This window comes from Manacus candei, unplaced genomic scaffold (genome assembly GCF_025592945.1).
Source record: "Manacus candei isolate 608988 ecotype Guabito, Panama unplaced genomic scaffold, ASM2559294v1 h1tg000017l, whole genome shotgun sequence".
Lineage (NCBI taxonomy): Eukaryota > Metazoa > Chordata > Aves > Passeriformes > Pipridae > Manacus > Manacus candei.
This window is the reverse complement of record NW_026138065.1, coordinates 16760519-16778494: the sequence shown is the minus strand read 5'-3', so window position 1 is coordinate 16778494 and position 17976 is coordinate 16760519. Positions and strand designations below refer to the sequence as shown.

Genomic DNA, 17976 nt, shown 5'->3' with positions numbered 1-17976 from the left:
ATAGGTATTCCCATTGTGAGATGATTTTCAAAAGAAATTACTTTGTAAAGGGAAGAATAACTAGTCAAATCTTTTTTGAAAGAATGATGGTTGATAAAGATTTGTTTAATTTTTAACTCACAGAACAAAATTATGTTTCCCACATCCTCTTCCTTGATTTGGTCCTCTACATCTGATACTACTTATTAAACTCGTGATACTACTAATTAAGATCAAACCAATTTTCTTTTCTCATTTTTTCCCAATATTTCTTTGATTTAAAAAATGTAAGAGAGAATACTTGAAAAAATCAGCTTGCAGTTACATAAAGGACTGCAAAGCGGCCTCATGTTATTAATATCTAAGTTGTTGGTATGAACTCTCAAAAAAAATTATTTTTTACCAGAAAGATCCTGTGGCTTCAATGGCAGCCAAAGAATGGCTCAATGGAAACAAAATAACGGAGGTTTAGTTTTTATTTTCATAAATAAACACATAAATACCTCACATGCACTATTTGCCTTTAAAAAAATCCCTAAATTTTAAATCATTCACTGACAAATCTATCTTCTCAGAATGAAGCACCACTATCAAAAGACAAGTATTTTAAACAAATCATGAGTTTGCTTTCAGTTAACCAGCTATTCAGATGCAATTAAAAAAATAGTTAATTACTGCAATAATTTTTTATTATTCCTCCTGCATGAATAGAAAGCATTCCAAAGCTATACTGAACAAAAGATCAAACAAGTTGTATTTAAACTTGAACTTGCCATACCTTTTTGATGCTATCAGCATCACCCTTTTCAGCATACACATTCAGCAGTGATAAATAGGTATCTGCACCTGGTTCAACACCAGCCATCCTCATCACTGAAAGGATGTTTTCTGCACTCTTCATATCTCTAGAAGAATTCAAAGAAAGACCCTCAGTATATTTAATCAAAATATTTATTGCAACTTCCACATTTACCCATTTAATTAATTAGAACTGGAAACAAAGACTGCAACAAGCTTAGAGAAACTTATTTTAACTAAGCAAATCCCAAAAGGTGAAAGTGAAAGTCTTTTAATTATTGTATTACTTAAAATACTCTTTTAACTTTAATAGATGATAAAGTTCAGAACTAAGTGCAGCAATTTTTTTTCAAACACTACAAAAGTACAGTAATTTATCTTGAAATTCAAGATTTTCAGACACAAGAAAAAAAACTACTTTGTTAAATAGCTCTGTTTTGCTTCAAAAATGTATAAAGAGACAGTCTTCTATATATTATTATTCAAAACCATCACCCTATTCTGCAGCATGTAATTTTTCTGTACAGTATCACTCTATATTTTAGTAAAGCTAAAGTAATCGAAAGAAAAAAAGGTATTAAACATTACCCTGCTCTTGCATGACCTTTCACAAGGCTACTGAATACTGCCTCAGTGATTGGAAGATCTTTGTTCTTCATAAATCCAAGAATCTTACTGCAAAATATAAGACAATCAATGGGTATTTTTGTTTTGAAAAGATAAACACTGCTGCTCTGCTGGACAAAAAAACCCACTAAAAAAAAACTCATTAAAAAACCCCAAATCCTGATGTTAGTGAGCAATTAAATTTTGGGATGCTGCACAATATGCTTATAATTAGGTAATTTTAATTTTTTTAATATGTATTTGTATTTGCCACTTTTAAATATGCAGACAGAAGGGTATCTTTTTTTATCTTGCCTGTATTTTTATCTTCCTTTTACTCATTTCTCACACCCCAGAATTACACTGTTGCAACTTAACCTTGCTAAAATTAAAATGTTAGACAGACGTCCAGCAACCCCTGTGTAACAACAATAGACAGAATTACTACTGTTTGCTCCTCAGTCCACTTTGTTCTCAAATGCCTTTCCCAGTAGCCATTTTCTTACAAAGGGAGTAACCCTTCATAGCCTCATACTTTTTCATGGTGGCTTTAGAAATGACAAAACAAGTTCTGAGCGAGGTGAATACAACTTGAACACACTGGTCTACCACTCATTTTTATTTTGCTCTGCGTAGATTTCAGCAGACTACAGGAAATTGCTCCTCATTACTTGGTTAAAATATACTTAAACCTCTTCTTCACTTGGCTCAATTTCTATGAATTACACAGAAATTAGTTTTAACATTATTGGCAGGGAATATGAGAAACAGATTTTGTGGAAATCCCTTTAAACATAAATCTAAAAGAATACCTTGCTCCTTCAATGTCACCCTCATTGCAATAAGCAGCAATCAACCTTTGGTATGTAACCTACAGAAAACAAAAAGGTGAAGTTAATGATTTCCAACAAAGAAGTGGATACTACTATTAAGAATGAAGATATTACAAAAGGGTACCTACTCGATTGGGCTGCACATTTGCTTCCTCCATTCTGGCCAAGAATTCTGTCGGAGAAAATTTGTGCTCATTCTGAAGGTAGACCTTAAGTAAGGCATTGTAATGGCTTGTATCATACACAGCACCTAAGGAAATGTTTCAACCACAGTCAGTGAATGTAGGTTCTCTAAATTCAACATGTTTTTTTAGCTTTCTCAGGTAATTAATTTCATGCCAATTTTACTCTGTATGAACTTATCAGACTGCTTCCTTTTATTCACCTTTCAAATATCAGACATCTATTTAACAGCACACGTGTTTATAAAAGGACAAACCATAACAAGAGCACTGCCCATGCTCATGTGCATGCCATCCCATAGTCTCTACATCTGTATTTATTTCACAGATTCAGCATAACTATCACAAAGCAGTTCATCTATGCATTATCTATAGATAAATGACTTGTTTATAATAAAAACATCATCTGACAAAATACGTGGGAACACTAAGAATACTCAGCCCATCATCAAGGTAACATCTAACAGAAAAGTAAAATACAATAATGCAAATCAAGCAAAAGTCCAATTTAAGCATCTTGCAAAAAAAAAACCCAAAACTTTAGATTTTTTTATTAACACCCCTAGATGTCAGTATAACCCCCAGAATTAGAAACTCACCTGAATAATAAAATCTACTGCTTATTCCGTAATAAGTAGAACCTAACTTGTTAAAACCTAACATTTAAACACTATTAAAATACATTGTCTTTATTACAGAAAAAGTCCTTGCTGTTCTTGCAAGCAGGACTAACAAACCCAACATACCCAGTTCTTTCATCTTGTCCCATATCATATGGGCTAGTTCTGTTCTTTCAGGTGACGACACCTCTGGTAAGAGAGCACCACAACTTCGCAACAAAAGCAGGGTCTGGTTACTTCCTGGAGATCCTGCAAGTGGAACAAAACCACGAATTTCTTCATGAATAACTATACATTCAATATCAGAAAGAAGATTTGAGACCGACCTACTGAAATATTTAAGCATTTTCTACAGAACGCAATTTTCTCCAGACTGAAGGTTTTTACTGAACAGGATACCCAAATGATTAAACAATGACACTACTGTGCACTATCAAGAAAAAGATTTGTGATAAAACATGTCATTTAGTACAATAATGAGTTCAGCTGAGCAGAAATTTTAAAAAGTACAACACAAAGCCCTAAACTCAGATTACCTAGTACTTTCAATTTCCCAACTCAAGATCCTTAGATCGTTTCATCCTAACAGGGGTGTAACTTTCTCATAAATTTCTGAACTGTCAAAATACTTCAGACCAATTCAATACTATTCCAAAACTGGTAGTCGGAGTAAATATAAACCTCCATTTCCACTTCTGTCCATGCTCAATATAAAATAAATGAGATCATTTACATCTAGAGAATAGTGAAGGAAAATGCAAGATTATGCACCTTTTCTGATTCCTGCACTAGTACCAGATGTTGAAAAAGTAACTATAACCTCATCTCTTTCTTGGACTTCACTACTGCTCCTGAGGCAAATTAGGCAGAACCTCAGAATCTATCACAGTTTACTCAATAAGCTGGAGACACATTTTTATTCTAATCACATCTTTACATCTAAACTCAGCAATTTCTAATAAAAATGAGAGTTTCTTTAGAAAGCAGCATACTGTAAAGTATGATCACCAAGTCATACTTGACTAACTTTTAAATCCCTGCATACAATTACTTCCTGCAACGAAAATGCCAACACATCTCCAGTTTCATAATGCCAGTGTTACAACTAGTGACTGAGTACCTTGAAGACAAAAGAAGACAGAAAAGGTTTGGCAGTATGCGTATGGAAAGATGCAGGACAAGAGATTCACTGCAAGCACCTTCTTCAGGCATTTTTTGAGTTGTAATTAGAAATGGAAGAACAATACAAACACAGGCAGAAATCAACACTAACCTCCCACACTTCTGCTAAATTAGTTTCATTATTGTTCATAAAAAAGGACTAAATTCTCATATGGAAATATTTGCCATTTATTCTAACAGCATCCTAGTTAAATCTCTTGTGAGGTTCTATGCTTCTATTTTTAAATACTGTTAAAAAGCCAAAGGAAATCACTATGAACAATTAATGTTTCTGTTGATATGACTTCCTAAAAACTGTGTAACGAGTCAAGGTTCATGAAGAACTATTTGCAGAGAAGTTTAGAGACATAAAATTCTTGCAAACCCAGAAGCAAAACTTAAAAGTTTATATCTAAAAAACCAAAGCAGTCAAGATCAGAAAGGATATCACACGCAAAAAGAAAAACTAAAAAGTTCAACAGAAAGAGTGTGAATTAAAGACTCTGCTTTTTAAACAGTGAAATGCAAAGCTTTTAAAAGCACAATCCCGGCTATACAAGCCATTACAGTCCAGAGCAATACACAGCAAAGTTTAAACTTAAAAAAAATACATGCTGTCATTGATAAATATTGACAGTAGTACTTAGTGAGTATCTTCAGCAAGTATCTCCATTGACTCATCCTAACTGGTACCAAACCTCATCAATTGTGGCAGCTGGTTTGCAAAATACTAATGTGGTCTGGCTACTTTAGCCAAAGAGGTTTGGAATCTGTCAGAATGAACAATGCCTCAGCTACCTGTTTTTGTTTAATTAAAAAAAAAAGAGCTTTCTTGTCATGAATAACCACAGTTACCTGGTAGTGTGGAAACTTGGGGATCACCTACATATTTCCCTGCCGTAGTTCTGTTTTAAAACACATAATGTGTTAAGGACAGCATGGTTCACTACAGTCACTTAAAAAATATACTGTGTAAACCAGATAGATATGATCCCTGTTCAGAGAGCACAATACAGTTATATGAGGAAGATGCAACATTACCAGATAAAAAAATCCACAATAAGCAAGGCAATATGTTAACATTTATTAAAAGTACACTGCATTTTTACAAAAGAAAAAAAAAATCTTGGAAAAGCAAACATGCATTCAAAGCCAAATACATCTCTTAAGTATTTAAAGACTGTCCATCAACAAATGCAGCAGATTAAACAACGCTTGAAGACAAAAAATAAATTAGAACTCCTTCAGTTCATTTCCTTGGTTTGTTGAGTCATTATACAGCAGCTTTAAACTTACCTGCTTTGCTTATTTCCTGGAAGATTTTTAGTAGAAGAGATTTAGGAATGCGGCCAGTTTTTCTGACAGAGTTATCCACTCTATTTAATGCCCAGTCAAACTGATAGGTTGGTCTGGTTCGAATTTCTGAAACTGGTTCTTCTTTAACACTTCCTTCCTCTTGATGTGCAAGTGTAAAGAACCTTATTTGGTTCATAATATTTCTGCTTAAATAAAAACAAACACAAAAACAGAGATTACACTTCTGTGAGTCATTTTGCAACCACGCCAGTCACACAGTGTCAAGAAGATAACGCACTTCTTGCTACTGAACAGTGTCTCAAAAACATTCCATACTGATACAAACAAAGAAATATAGGTGATTCGTTTCAGTGTCTTTCTACTTAAGATATAGTCATGTACATTTTCTCACAGTGACAACTGTTTCTCTGAGATTTGCAGTTAGATTCACCTCGTTAATTAAATGGTTCAAATACTATTCCTACAAAAATTAAAATTTTTAAGTCATCCAAGTGCTATAAAAATCTTATTGTCCTGTTACAGCTTCTCACAAAAGCTCTCACACTTTTGAAAATCACTTCAAGAACAGTCACAGACAGATCTTCCAGAACACAGCAAATCAAAGCAGCAAATCGCATCTTTCTTTTCAATTCAAATACACAAAAACTAATGCAGAGGTCAGTATTTTAGACAACAATAGCTTAAAGAATAATAGGATCATTCTCCATCCTGCCGAATTTACAATAGCCTGCATGAAGCATCCTTTCATTCTGCCATGTAAACCAAACATCAACACTGGATTTGTTCAAATATTTATTTTCTCAAAATAAATTAAGACAACAATAAGCATAATGAGAAAGCGTTATTATTTCTAGCAAAGCAAAGCAAGCTTGCCTTTTTTTTTGAGAATAAGTTGATGTACATCAGAATACAAAAATGGTATTTGTGCCACAGCAAGATTGTGAACAGCTTGTGCAGGTGAAATTATCATTTCTCACAAGCATTTTGGAAGTCTGTTCTCAGTTGTCTTTACAACTGCATAAAATAAACCAGACTATCCTCCTCCAGAATCCTATACAAAGAAAGTAATACTTGCTGGGTGGCAAAAAGAAGATTCAGCAGCTTCTGAAATTGCCCTCTCTCATCTCTGGCTCTCTAGATAGCTTTTCAGCTAAATTTCTCTAAGCTCTCTAGACTAATTTAAAAAAAAAAAATAGTTGTACTCCCTGCTGTTGCAGATGCTCCAGGAGTGCTATGCAGTAACAGGTGCACATTTTGTTGAAATGGTAGCCTAAAAGTCAGGAGTGCTGGCATTCTCTACAAAACAATCTTCCAGACCTAAAGCTTTTTCACAGGTGTATCTGCTGGTTGTTTCTCATCAACCAGTGCTCATTTAGGACCAGAGGAGAGGAAGTCCAGTGGAGGGGAAAAAGCTTGCTGGTGGCAAGTCAGCGTTTCAGAAGCATTGGCAGCAAACTGCTAAATGGCAGAAAAATCATCACTGGGGTAGAAAAAACAGACTGGTTTTACCACGTGGTTGCCTCTTGTGAGCAGGAAGTAGCCCAAACACAATTTTTTCTTCGCTCTTTGAAGTCTTGACTTGATAACTGAGCAGGCCCTAAGTTCTATAAGTAGCCTGAAGCAGAATCTCTTTCCTAATGGAGCCATGAAAAGTTTATTAGATGATATTTGATTCCTGAAGGTATTTCAAAATATCCTTTAATAATGAGGAACATCACTATTATTTGGCATTACCTTTTTCAAGCATGCCATTTTTTTACATTGCTCAATCTCCTCAAGTTTCCTCCTGAAGAATATTCCAGAGATCAGCAAATTATCTGCATAGTATTTCACTAGGGAAAGGATAAGGAAGAAAGAATGGAAGAAGGGAAAAAAGACTGCTGAAAAAGGACAGATCCCCTCCTTCAGTTCGTTTTAGCTCCTTCTGATATAAGTTCCTACTGATTCCTTTGGGCTAGCTCTCATTTTAGTCAGATCCCTCTGCAAGCTTATTTAACTCACTAATTTGGTACAACAGCAATTCATCCACTTTTACAAAAAATTAAATTACTGTTCCATCAGGTTAGAGCAAGAACAGCTCATGATGTCCAAACCCCACTAGAATTATCCAGAAAAAAAAAGAAATTGAGAAGGAATAGGTGCTTAAAATCAGAGAAAATCGAAAGAATAAAAAAAAAAAAGGGGGGAGTGACACCAAAACTGAAACACCACTTCTGGTGGTAAGCAGTTTGACAGATTAACACCATCAAACTTTTTTTTATTGTTACTAGTTAATGCCATCTCTCCCTAATAGTATTCCCAAGGGAGTAATTTTCTTTCCTTCCTTCTCCTCTTCTCCTTCTACTGCATCAAGTAAGGAGACACAGGGTACTTGCCGTAAAACAGAAATCATTACACTAAATAGAATAAAATTCAGTAGTACAAGGTAAAAATAACAGTAAGATAGTAAATTTTAACTCCTCTTGGGTTTAACAACCAAATGAGATGTCTATAACTTAAATAACTCTTTAATAACACATAAACAGCAATACTCAACTTTTAGCTAGCCAGTAGATCGCTGTAAGAATGAAACTGCAATGATTGCAAGTTCTTTGTTTTTTCTTAAAGATATAGATAAAAAAGAAAATGGTATCATCTACTCTTATGTACCCATTAAAAAGCTACTTGAAAGCTTTTCAGAATACTCCGGAAAGGTTGGAAAAAATGCTTAGGAAGCCAGCATCAACAGAGGGCTTACTGTCTTTGTAATACAGAAATTTATACTTTGATTTCCATGAACAATCTAAGCACAAGTGGACAAAATGCTTGAGCTTCAGATTAAAATTGCAATGTCTTTTTCTATAAAAACCTACTATTGTTTTATAGTATCTTTCAAATTATTAAACTATATCTTATGACATGTAGCACACTTGTAACCATAAACAAATTGTTATGTATGGCTTTTAAGTCCTGTGCTTTGTAAGATTCTCCATGGTCAAGTCACAAATATCTTAAAGCACTTGCACAGCTCCATCAGATTAAGTATAACAATAAATACAATATGTGCATGCTCAACATATGCTGGTTAGCAGCATGAGAGGACTCTAAAGTTTCATTTGTAACTAAACTCTCCTGCTTAACATTTAGTATGATGCTATTTATAACCAAAGTTTAGAATATTATAGTATATCTATGACTACAGTTGCACACTGTAAAATATTACTTATATGAAGTGTTATTTTTGTACACTCGACCTTCTGAAAGATGAGCAGAATTGGGCATTTGTATTTACACACAAACACGCACCCCAATATTATCAAATATGCTACTGGTGCTTCTCTTAATTTATACTGATTGAAGACATTTTAAGGAATGGCAACATAGGAGTCCAAGTTTCAGTCTGAGACAGACAGATGAAAACAGTATGAGAGTATAAACCTCAGGAACTTTCACTAGCATTCAACTAAATTATAATTATCAATCTGAAATATTGATAGTTTAGTGTAACACTCAGGTATACCTCCTCATATGGAGGCCTTCAGCATCTGAATAAATTACACTTTTAGCACTATTTAAGGCACTGTGTAATGTTAAGCCAATCCCATAGTAAGACTTTGTTAAAAATAACTGTGGCTTCAAAAGCTGGATGAAGCTGCAGGGATCTACTGTATTCAGTCTGGTACTTAGCACTACAAATCAACTAAGAACACAAAACTTAAGATGAAAAAAAAACCCTAAGAGGTCACTATTGAATAAGATGAAAGATTGAGTAGACCAGAAAGTCAGCTTCCAAAAAAGATGCAAACTTAACAAATTAAGGGACGTAATATCAGTTTGATTTCAGGCAACCGAGTGAAGCACAGAAGAACGCAGTAGATGACATACTGAAAATTTATACTAATGGCACAACTTCCCCATGAAACAGAAGAAGTTAACAAAACAAGGCAGTTATCCATGCATCAGGAATCTCTAATTTTTAGAAGTTGAAAAACAGCACATGATTAAGGGGAATAGAAAAAAAGTAAGGATAAAAATCAAGGTCATGTTAACCTTTCCAGTCAGGAAGTCACCTAAAAGTGCAGTAAGAAAGGTTTCTAAATGCAAGAAAGATAATTTTAGAAATTATACATACTTCTTCAAAGGGAAAAAAATTCCAGATCATACACTGTTCAGCTTTCAAGAAATGTTAATTGCAACCATTTAATGTAAATTTTAACTATCATATCATTACTAATTTAACAAGGAGATGGGGTGTAGGTGAGAATAAGGAAGAATGACTTAAGTAATTTCTGAAAACATTTAAGATAAATTACACTAAAGACACATTAATAGAACTTACTCAAACTCCAGTCCTTTGGAATTACCTTGAAAAATTTATGGAAGTTGTGGGAAAAACAGAAGCATAATAAAAAATACACACTGAGGTACAGGCTTTTGGTAACACCTCACCTGACAACCTCATAAGCAAACCAAGGAGATACAATGTACTTCTAGTTAGAAAATATGGGTACAGTAGCCATCTAAACAAAAAATTTAAATATATATATAAAATTAAAATGTGGTTTGTTGCAAAATTAGAAATATTGTGTGGGAGTCTAAATGAAGCTATCTCCTGACTCAGCTAGGAAAAGACTGGTACAACCTATGTCCATTCAATCGCTTCAGTAACAATTTGGATGATAGAAAAGTTAACAAACTTATCAAACTTGTGGATGACACTGTAATGGTGGCAAACTCCAACAAGGAGAGTCTCAGACTTCAGTAATCTTGATTACTTGATGTAATGGTCTGAAATCAACGAAAAGGAAACTCAATACAGACCACAAAAAGTTGTATGTTTTGGACAAAATACAAATGCAGAAACTTAAGATGGAGTTTGCAACAGTACAGCCAAAAAATACTGAAAATGATCCACCGCTAAACATGAAATGTTACGCAGCAAAAAAAGACAACTTCAGTTTCTCAAATCTTAAAAAACAAACATAGATTAAATGCAGATAATGATCAGCTTGTCATGATGTGTTTACTCCATAAAAAAATCCCCAAGTTTAAAAGACTCAAAGGACTCATCTATCCCATCCCACTCTCCAGAAGAGAAACAACTGGACCTAATCCATTAAGCACCACATGGTTAATATTAATGGCTGTAATATTAATTTTAATGAAATATTTGAACAGGATACTTCAGTCAAACTTTGTAAGTAGGAGTATTAAAGTGAGATTAGGAGGGTGGAAAAAACCTATCACACATCACCTTGACATTTCTGATCCTGCCTCAGTACTAGATGTTAGATTATATGGTCTTATGATGTAACCCCGTTTTTCAATTATTTTAATGAACTGTGTTCAGAATTAAATGCTGTGCTACACAGCAGAACGCATGATACTTCTGCAAAGGCTGCAACAAGTGCTAGCATTTACTTTCATCAATTACCTTTAAATGGCATTTTAAGATTTTCTCTATGTGAAACATGATATTCGCAAGCGCATGAAGCTGCACAATATACTTCAGATCTGGAGTTTCAATGAGCAATCTGATTTTTCCCCAAAATGTGTAATTTCTCTTTACTATCCTTCAGAACTAAGAGAAGCTCAAAAGGACATCCTAAGCTCTATAGAGTGATCTCTCTCCTATTGCCACAATCACAGGATTAGAAGTATCCTTCTGATACCGGAGTCTTTACACTATCTTCAGCTTTGCCTCTGCAACTGTAGACCTCACCTTCACAGGAAAGGTTAACCAATCATGCATTTGTAATCCCAACACAAGTGGCAATTCTTCACCTCCAATTTAGCTTATAACATTGGGAAAATAGTTGAAGATAAACTCACAGAAAAACTTATGCACAGATGAAGTGTGCATAGAGAAATTTATACGAAGTCAGCTCGTAAAATTTTTCTGTTTCCAAGTGTTTAGTGAGAATCCCAGTGCCTACTCACATACTTAACATATTTTCCACATTTTTAAAGCAGACTAAAGGCAGTGCCTTGAATTTCCTAAAGGAACATATCTTCCACAGTAGCCCAAATAAAAACATCCGATCTTTCTCAAAACTCAAAAAGTAGGTGATGCCAGTGTTCTCCCTTGCAGCAGAAAGTTTACTTTCTGTAAAACTTGACCAATTCCAAATATTTGAAAAAGAATTACAAAGTCACCAGATGGATATTTGCCTCCCTGTTTATCAGAGCCACAATAAGGTAGTTGCTATGCTTTTTCTAAGAAAAGTATTGAATATGCAAGGCAAAAGGTGTATGAAATAGTTCTCAAAATAAAGGCATGCTCCAAGTAGAATAATGGTAAACTTAAGAGAGTTAAAATTCATTAGTGTACATAAAAGCACTACAGACTTAGTTGAACTTCCTAAACATAAGGCTAAATATACCACCTGAGATCCCAGCGTAATTAACAAGACTTTTAAACAGTATTTCCCCTGACTTAGCTATGATCACCTATAAAAAAAGGCCACAATATTCAGGCTGCTGTATACCTGTTTCACTGAGATAGAGTGGAATCTTGTAATAGAGAAAAATTAAAGTTCCTTTACATAGGCTGAGAAATCTCAAGTTTCTTAGAGAATATCTAAAAATTTTGCCTAAGTGGTTCATCACAAGTAGAACAGAAAAACTTTGCTGTGTACTGCACTGAGGATATTAGGAAAAATTCCTTCACTGAAAAGGTGGTCAGGCATTGGTACAGGCTGCCTGAGGAAGTGGTGGTCACCATCCCTGGAAGTGTTCAAAAAACATGTGGCACTTGGGGACATGGTTTAGTGGCAAAGATAGCAGCATTAGGTTAACAGCTGGACTTGATCTTGGAAGTCTTTTCCAACTTTACATTTCTGTGATTTCTTGGGAAGTATCTATGCATTTTATATCCATCAGTAAAACACAAAAACTCTGTGAAACTTCATTACAACAGAGTATTACCAAAAGTGAGTCTACTGTATGTCTCCTGTTTTTAAAGACCATTAATTCTACCATTTTGCTAATGTAATTAAGCATTCAGTTCTACGTTTTTGTTCAGTGGTGATGGATTGCTGAGTATGATAGTAAACAGTCAAAAGCAACTTGTTTGCAGCTAATTAAAAAAAAAAAAATTAAATGTACCATGCATTCAACCATGAATCATTTGGGATTTTAACTTATGGTTACTCTAAGCTCAAATCGAATCCCCCTCCACTCCTTGATCTGAAACAAGACCTTTTTTAAAAGGATATTTTCTCTCCCAGCTCACCAACATGCTTCAAACACACCACAACATATCAAAAGGCAAGAGTCTTTACAAGGACAACTTGAACAGCATCGCACATGTGCCTTCTGCGCTGGTTTTGGCTGGGTTGGAGCTAATTTTCTTTAAAGTACCAAGTATGGGGCTGAGTTTTGCACTTGTGCTGAAAACAGATAACACAGAGAAAAGCTTGTGCAGGAGCAGCAGCATTCTGGCAGGACCTGTGGGCTCCAGAGAGGGGCCCATGCTGGAGCAGGTTTGGTGGTTTGATTTCTTTTTGTTATTGTATTGATTCTCCTTGATTTTCCTCCTATCATGAAAGCTATACTTTCATGATCTATGCTTTAGGAGCCTAACTGTTCTCCTTCCCTGATTTAGAGCCAGACAAGCTGGCCAGCAACAGGAGGGTGGTCAGTGTGGAAAGAATGAAGCCAATACCCCTTCTCCAAGCACTAACTTCTCCACAGCAGCAAGCTGTAACATCAAACCATAACATAATCACCTACATTATTTAGAAGAAAGTCCCCCAAGACATTCTGATGTTAATGCACAATCTACTCTAAACACTCGCCAATGGAGCAGGTTTGTCACATTCTTGACAGTCAGACCCAGCAACAAATTTAGGCACTATTCACTTAAGTGAACCTTCTGTGAACAAAGTTCCAGTAAATAGTTTGTATCACATAAATCAGCACAGTGCTGAAGTTTGCTGCTGTAACTCTGAAGTTTGTTGCATTGGTCTGTCACAGTTTATCTTAATAAAATTGCATGGCATGAGAGTTACAACATATAGCTCAGTATATTTCACATTCCGTACTAGAGGTGGTCAAGTGAAAAATCTGCCTTAGATCTGAATTGCTATGAAACACTTCTCAAGCACCCAATGCAACTGGTTATCCACCTGCTATCCTAACCCATTTGCAGAAGAAGTTTAGATTAAAAACCAGAGCAGTAACAATGCTTTGATAAAACCTCAGCTTGAATGTGATGGTTGCTCCTTCACATCTTTAGCCCAGTCAACGGATCTGCAATTTTTCTGCAACTTTTATTGTTATCAGAGTCACAGACTCACCTCTGAACTGACTTCATTATGTTCAGTGCTAAAGCAACTATATCAAGCATATGCAAGCATATATATACAGTCCTCCTGCAAAATGCTAATCATTCCTTTTTATTTATTTAATCTTAAAACAGGTGTGTGTACCCTTACTATTCCAATTAGAACTTTATGAAGTCTCTGGAATTTACTGCAGTGGACTGCATTTCACTCTCAAAATCTTGAGACCTAAACAGCAGGTACAGTAAGCTTAAGTGTAGTCCATGTGTCATTCTAATTCTTCAAAGGAAGTCCATTTGCAGAAATTAAGGCTTGAGTAGAAAAAGAAACAACAATGAATAGTTACTTAAGGTAAAAAAAGCGAAATGAGATCATATACTTAATACCTGCAATTTCAGTTCATAAGTGTTACCTTTGCTTTACAGTTTGTGGTCTAGAGCATCACTTGTGCTCTAGCCCATCCCATAACGTGACAATGAGACAAACATTTTAGGTGAAATCTTATTTTAGGAATGAAATTACTCAACAGAAGGAATGCACAAAAAGTTTCTTGCTGCAAGAAAAAAGCATTGGGGGGGGGAAACAGCCAGAAAACCAAAACCCAGCTGTTTGAGCCAAAATATCATTGCAGAAAGCATTTTGAAGCTGTTTCAGAAACGGAAAAAATGGAAAAAAACTAGAGAAAAACAGCACTTAGTCCTTCATCAGTCATATGTGAATTTCAGTGAAAAGCACTTCTTGCAACAAATTAGTTTAGGGAATTAAGCTTCACACTGAGGCAAACTTAATTTAATTACTAGAAAGTAGAAAGGTTTATTCATGATTTGCAGACAACTAAATGTGTGGTTCTGTTGCCAACTGTTGAGCAGACATCCTCCCAGTTCCCTGGTCCTTCCTGAACCACTCTACTCCATCCTTCACACCAACTATAACATTTGATAGCATGTGATACACTTCAGTGACTAAAGCCAGCAGAAAACTATTCTTTTTTACGTAAGATTTTCATCAGGTTACCAAATAAAAACAGCCCCAGAGTAAACCTGATAAGTACTAAACCTAGTGCAGGTAGCAACAACAACTTTATTTTGGTGTTGAGACTTCCCTTAGGAGTTCCCAATGCTCACTCTTGTCTGTTCCCAAGCCTCCTTCTGAACCAGCGCTAGAACTCACCAAGTCATCTGCTGAATGCATCTATCTATCTAGAATAGCAGAAAAGTCTTGGCAGAAAACCAGAACAGTTAAGTTACATCGACTTAGAGGGAGCAGCAGAACTGTAACACAGCACAAGAAAGTCAGGACAGAGCAACTTTCTCCCTTTGGCAGCACTAAGTTATTTTATCAGCTCACAAAGCACTGCGTGTCTGTAGTTGTGTTAATGAATAGTTGTCTCTCCAGGCTTCCTGTAGGGCACCAACCACATATTAATATGGTCAAAACCGCAGTCTGGATGTACACAGGTGGGGCAGGCTGAGTTTTCCCACCCTACCTTCGCGATGGGAGAGGGAACCGCGGCAAACGAATTAGAACGTTCCTCCTGATAAGAGAGTCAGAGGGCACGGGGAGGAAGCCCAGATTCCAACTCGGCAGTTACCCACAGTCAATCACAGTCATTTAGACTGGAAAAGACCTCCAAGATCACCGAGTCCAACCTGCGACCGATCGTCACCATGTCAACTAGACCAGAGCACAAAGTGCCACGTCCAGTCGTTCCCTGAACACCTCCAGGGATAGTGACTCCACTCCACCCTCTGGTCTCCCCCTCCTCCTCCACTCCCCCTCCGGACTGTGTGTCCCACCACAGCCGCATCCCCGGGCGCTCGGGGCTCTGCTTCGCTCCGAGCCCAGCAGGATGCGGTGGCGGGAGGCGCGGTCCGGCCTGGTGACCCAGCCGGTGGGAAGCGGGGCCACGGCGTGGCCTTTGCCCCGCGCTCAGCCCGAGGCCGGGCACACGCCGGCGAGGCCGCCGGGCCGGGTGGTGCCGCGGAGCCCCCGGGGCAGTCCCTGCGAGCGGCGCCGCAGGGCCCGGCGGCACGGCCGGCAGTGTCCTTGTCGTGCGGGGCGCTGCCTCCGCCGGCCCCGCCGGGCGGCGCGGGGTCTCACCTGTCGGGGCCCGGCGGGCGGGTGGCGGGCGGGCGGCGGAGCGGTAGGAGCGGGGCCGGGAGCAGCGCTGGGAGTCGCGGGCGCAGCGCCCGGAGGCAGCCGGCGGAGCTCAGCAGCGCGGCCATGACCGCCCGCAGCACGTGAGCCGCGCGCCGGCGCCGCACCGCCACCGCCCCCACGTGATGGGGGCCAACCATTCCCTGCAGGGGGAGCCGCCAGCTCCGGCCCCGGAGTGAGCTCGTTCGGGCACCGGCGCGCCGCCAATTCCCCCCCCGCGCGGCTGATGGGCCGTCCCAAGAGAGCCCGGGTTGGGCGGCCCGGCAGCCAACCCGGAGCGGCTCCGGCGGGAGGCGGGCGGGCGCGCGCCGGGAGCGCGGGATCCTGGGGGAGGGAGGGGGAAGCAGCGCTGTGGAGTGCCGCCTTTCCCTGCGGGCGCTCCCAGGAGCTCTTCCGTGGCGTTCCGCGGGACGCGCCGTCCCTGCCCGCCTGGCTTTCCCGGCCCAGCTGCCCAAGTTCTGCTCCCCCGGGAGTCCGGCGGTGGCTCGGGGCGCGACAGAGCCGCCGCTCCCGCACTGCCCGTCCCGCGTTCCAGGCCCCGCCAAAGCGTGGCCGCTGGCGCGCAGGCGCGCCAAGGAAAATCCCTCGGCCGGTTCCAGCCTGTTAGTGGGAAGAAGCAGGTCCTCCACTCCGTGTTGGCCGGCGTGTGCGCCGCGCTCCAGGGAAGCAGTGCTTGGGAAGCAGCGCTTGTCATCCCCTGGGAGCGACTGGCAGAGGGAAGAACCTTAATGAAACCAAATGTAAACAGTAAATCTCTTCCTGAGCTTGCTTATGTTTACTGAGCTGCCGCCCGCATCTGAGCTTCGTTTTAGCATCCAGGTCAGAGCTGGTTGCTGTAACGTAAAACATTAAGCAAGGTACTTACAAATTAAGTGCATGTTTTCATGCAAAACCCATGTCACTGTTTTTGCGGTAACTGGCAAATAATTACTCCAAGGGGCAGGTTGATTTTTATTAAATCAACTACAACCAGCCACTTTCAACTGCGCTTTACTTGAAAAGATTTGTAAAGCCTCATCATCAAGATGCGAAGAGCCCAGTTTAAAAGTTATCTATATATACATATGGATACCGGTTTTTGTTATTTAGAAAATTCTGGATACTCAACAGTTTTTACTATCAAGCCCTAAGTCATGAGTTACAGCTAGTAAGACAATATTTGTGATGTTACTGCTTATGGCTTCTGCTGTATCACAATGTCAATATTTCATGGAATACAGGCTTCAGTCGTAATGAGGAAGAGCAAAACTTTTTAACCCAAGTACAAACCTAATGCTGGTTATTACGCTGGATTAGATATGTGATCTCCAAACTTGATTATGGACTAAAGCCCCTGGGAGCTTGCTCTAGTGACACAATAAAAAAAATGTCTACATTGCTTACAATAAGGATGAGAAATGGTAAAGTGAAGGACTGGAAGATAAAGGGAAAATAGTTAAATTACACTGGTCAGCATAATAAATAATAAGTTCTCATTGCTAAGACTTCACTGCTGCTGAATCAATAAAGAACACATCAAGAAGTGTTTAGAAAGAAAACAGTGGGACAGATGCTGACCAAGAATTCCTCCAAAGGACATAGAAAACACAAAGGTGCTTGTTTGACAATCCAGCTGGTGGATAACTCGATGTGAAATGAAGGCTGCTCAGAGAGGAGCTACCTTTTCACTGCCCAGTTGAGAAGTCATAGACATGATTCTGGTTTAGAGGTAAAGACAGCTATTTCCTTGATGTGAAAAGGAAGCAAAGTCCTGGGGAATTAATTCAAAATGTCGTATAGATGAAGCAGTAGAATTAGGAAATTATATTTGCTGGAGTTCTCTGAATGGATGAGAGAATCTAGATCACGTTTATCAAGATTTCAAAAAGAGGAGAACTTTAATCAGTGAATTGACATATAATGTTTATGGAGTTTTTTCCCCTCTCTAGGCAGACCACATACTCCAAAAGTCTTGGCCTGATTCACTCTGCACAGGGAATTCCATTAAGAATCCCCAGAATCCCTTGTTATCCCTGGAGATAACAATTAATAGGACCAGGTTCTGTTTCTGAGATCTGGA

General features: G+C 38.5%; 1 protein-coding gene across 2 annotated transcripts in view; it reads right to left on the bottom strand.

The window, feature by feature from the left end:
- The window catches only part of LRPPRC (leucine rich pentatricopeptide repeat containing), an 87265-nt gene extending 71193 nt beyond the window's left edge, over positions 1–16072 (bottom strand). Inside the window, exons 1-7 of one of the 2 annotated variants that reach the window (XM_051783746.1) lie at positions 15861–16072; positions 5476–5681; positions 3145–3267; positions 2345–2466; positions 2196–2254; positions 1366–1452; positions 758–884 (exon numbers count right to left, since the gene is read on the bottom strand). In XM_051783746.1, coding sequence (XP_051639706.1) covers positions 758–884; positions 1366–1452; positions 2196–2254; positions 2345–2466; positions 3145–3267; positions 5476–5681; positions 15861–16057 — 921 coding nt within the window. In that variant the 5' untranslated portion in view covers positions 16058–16072. The remainder of the gene's footprint in view (positions 1–757; positions 885–1365; positions 1453–2195; positions 2255–2344; positions 2467–3144; positions 3268–5475; positions 5682–15860) is intronic. The other variant, XM_051783748.1, reaches the window with a different exon arrangement.
- Positions 16073–17976: the final 1904 nt, after the last annotated feature.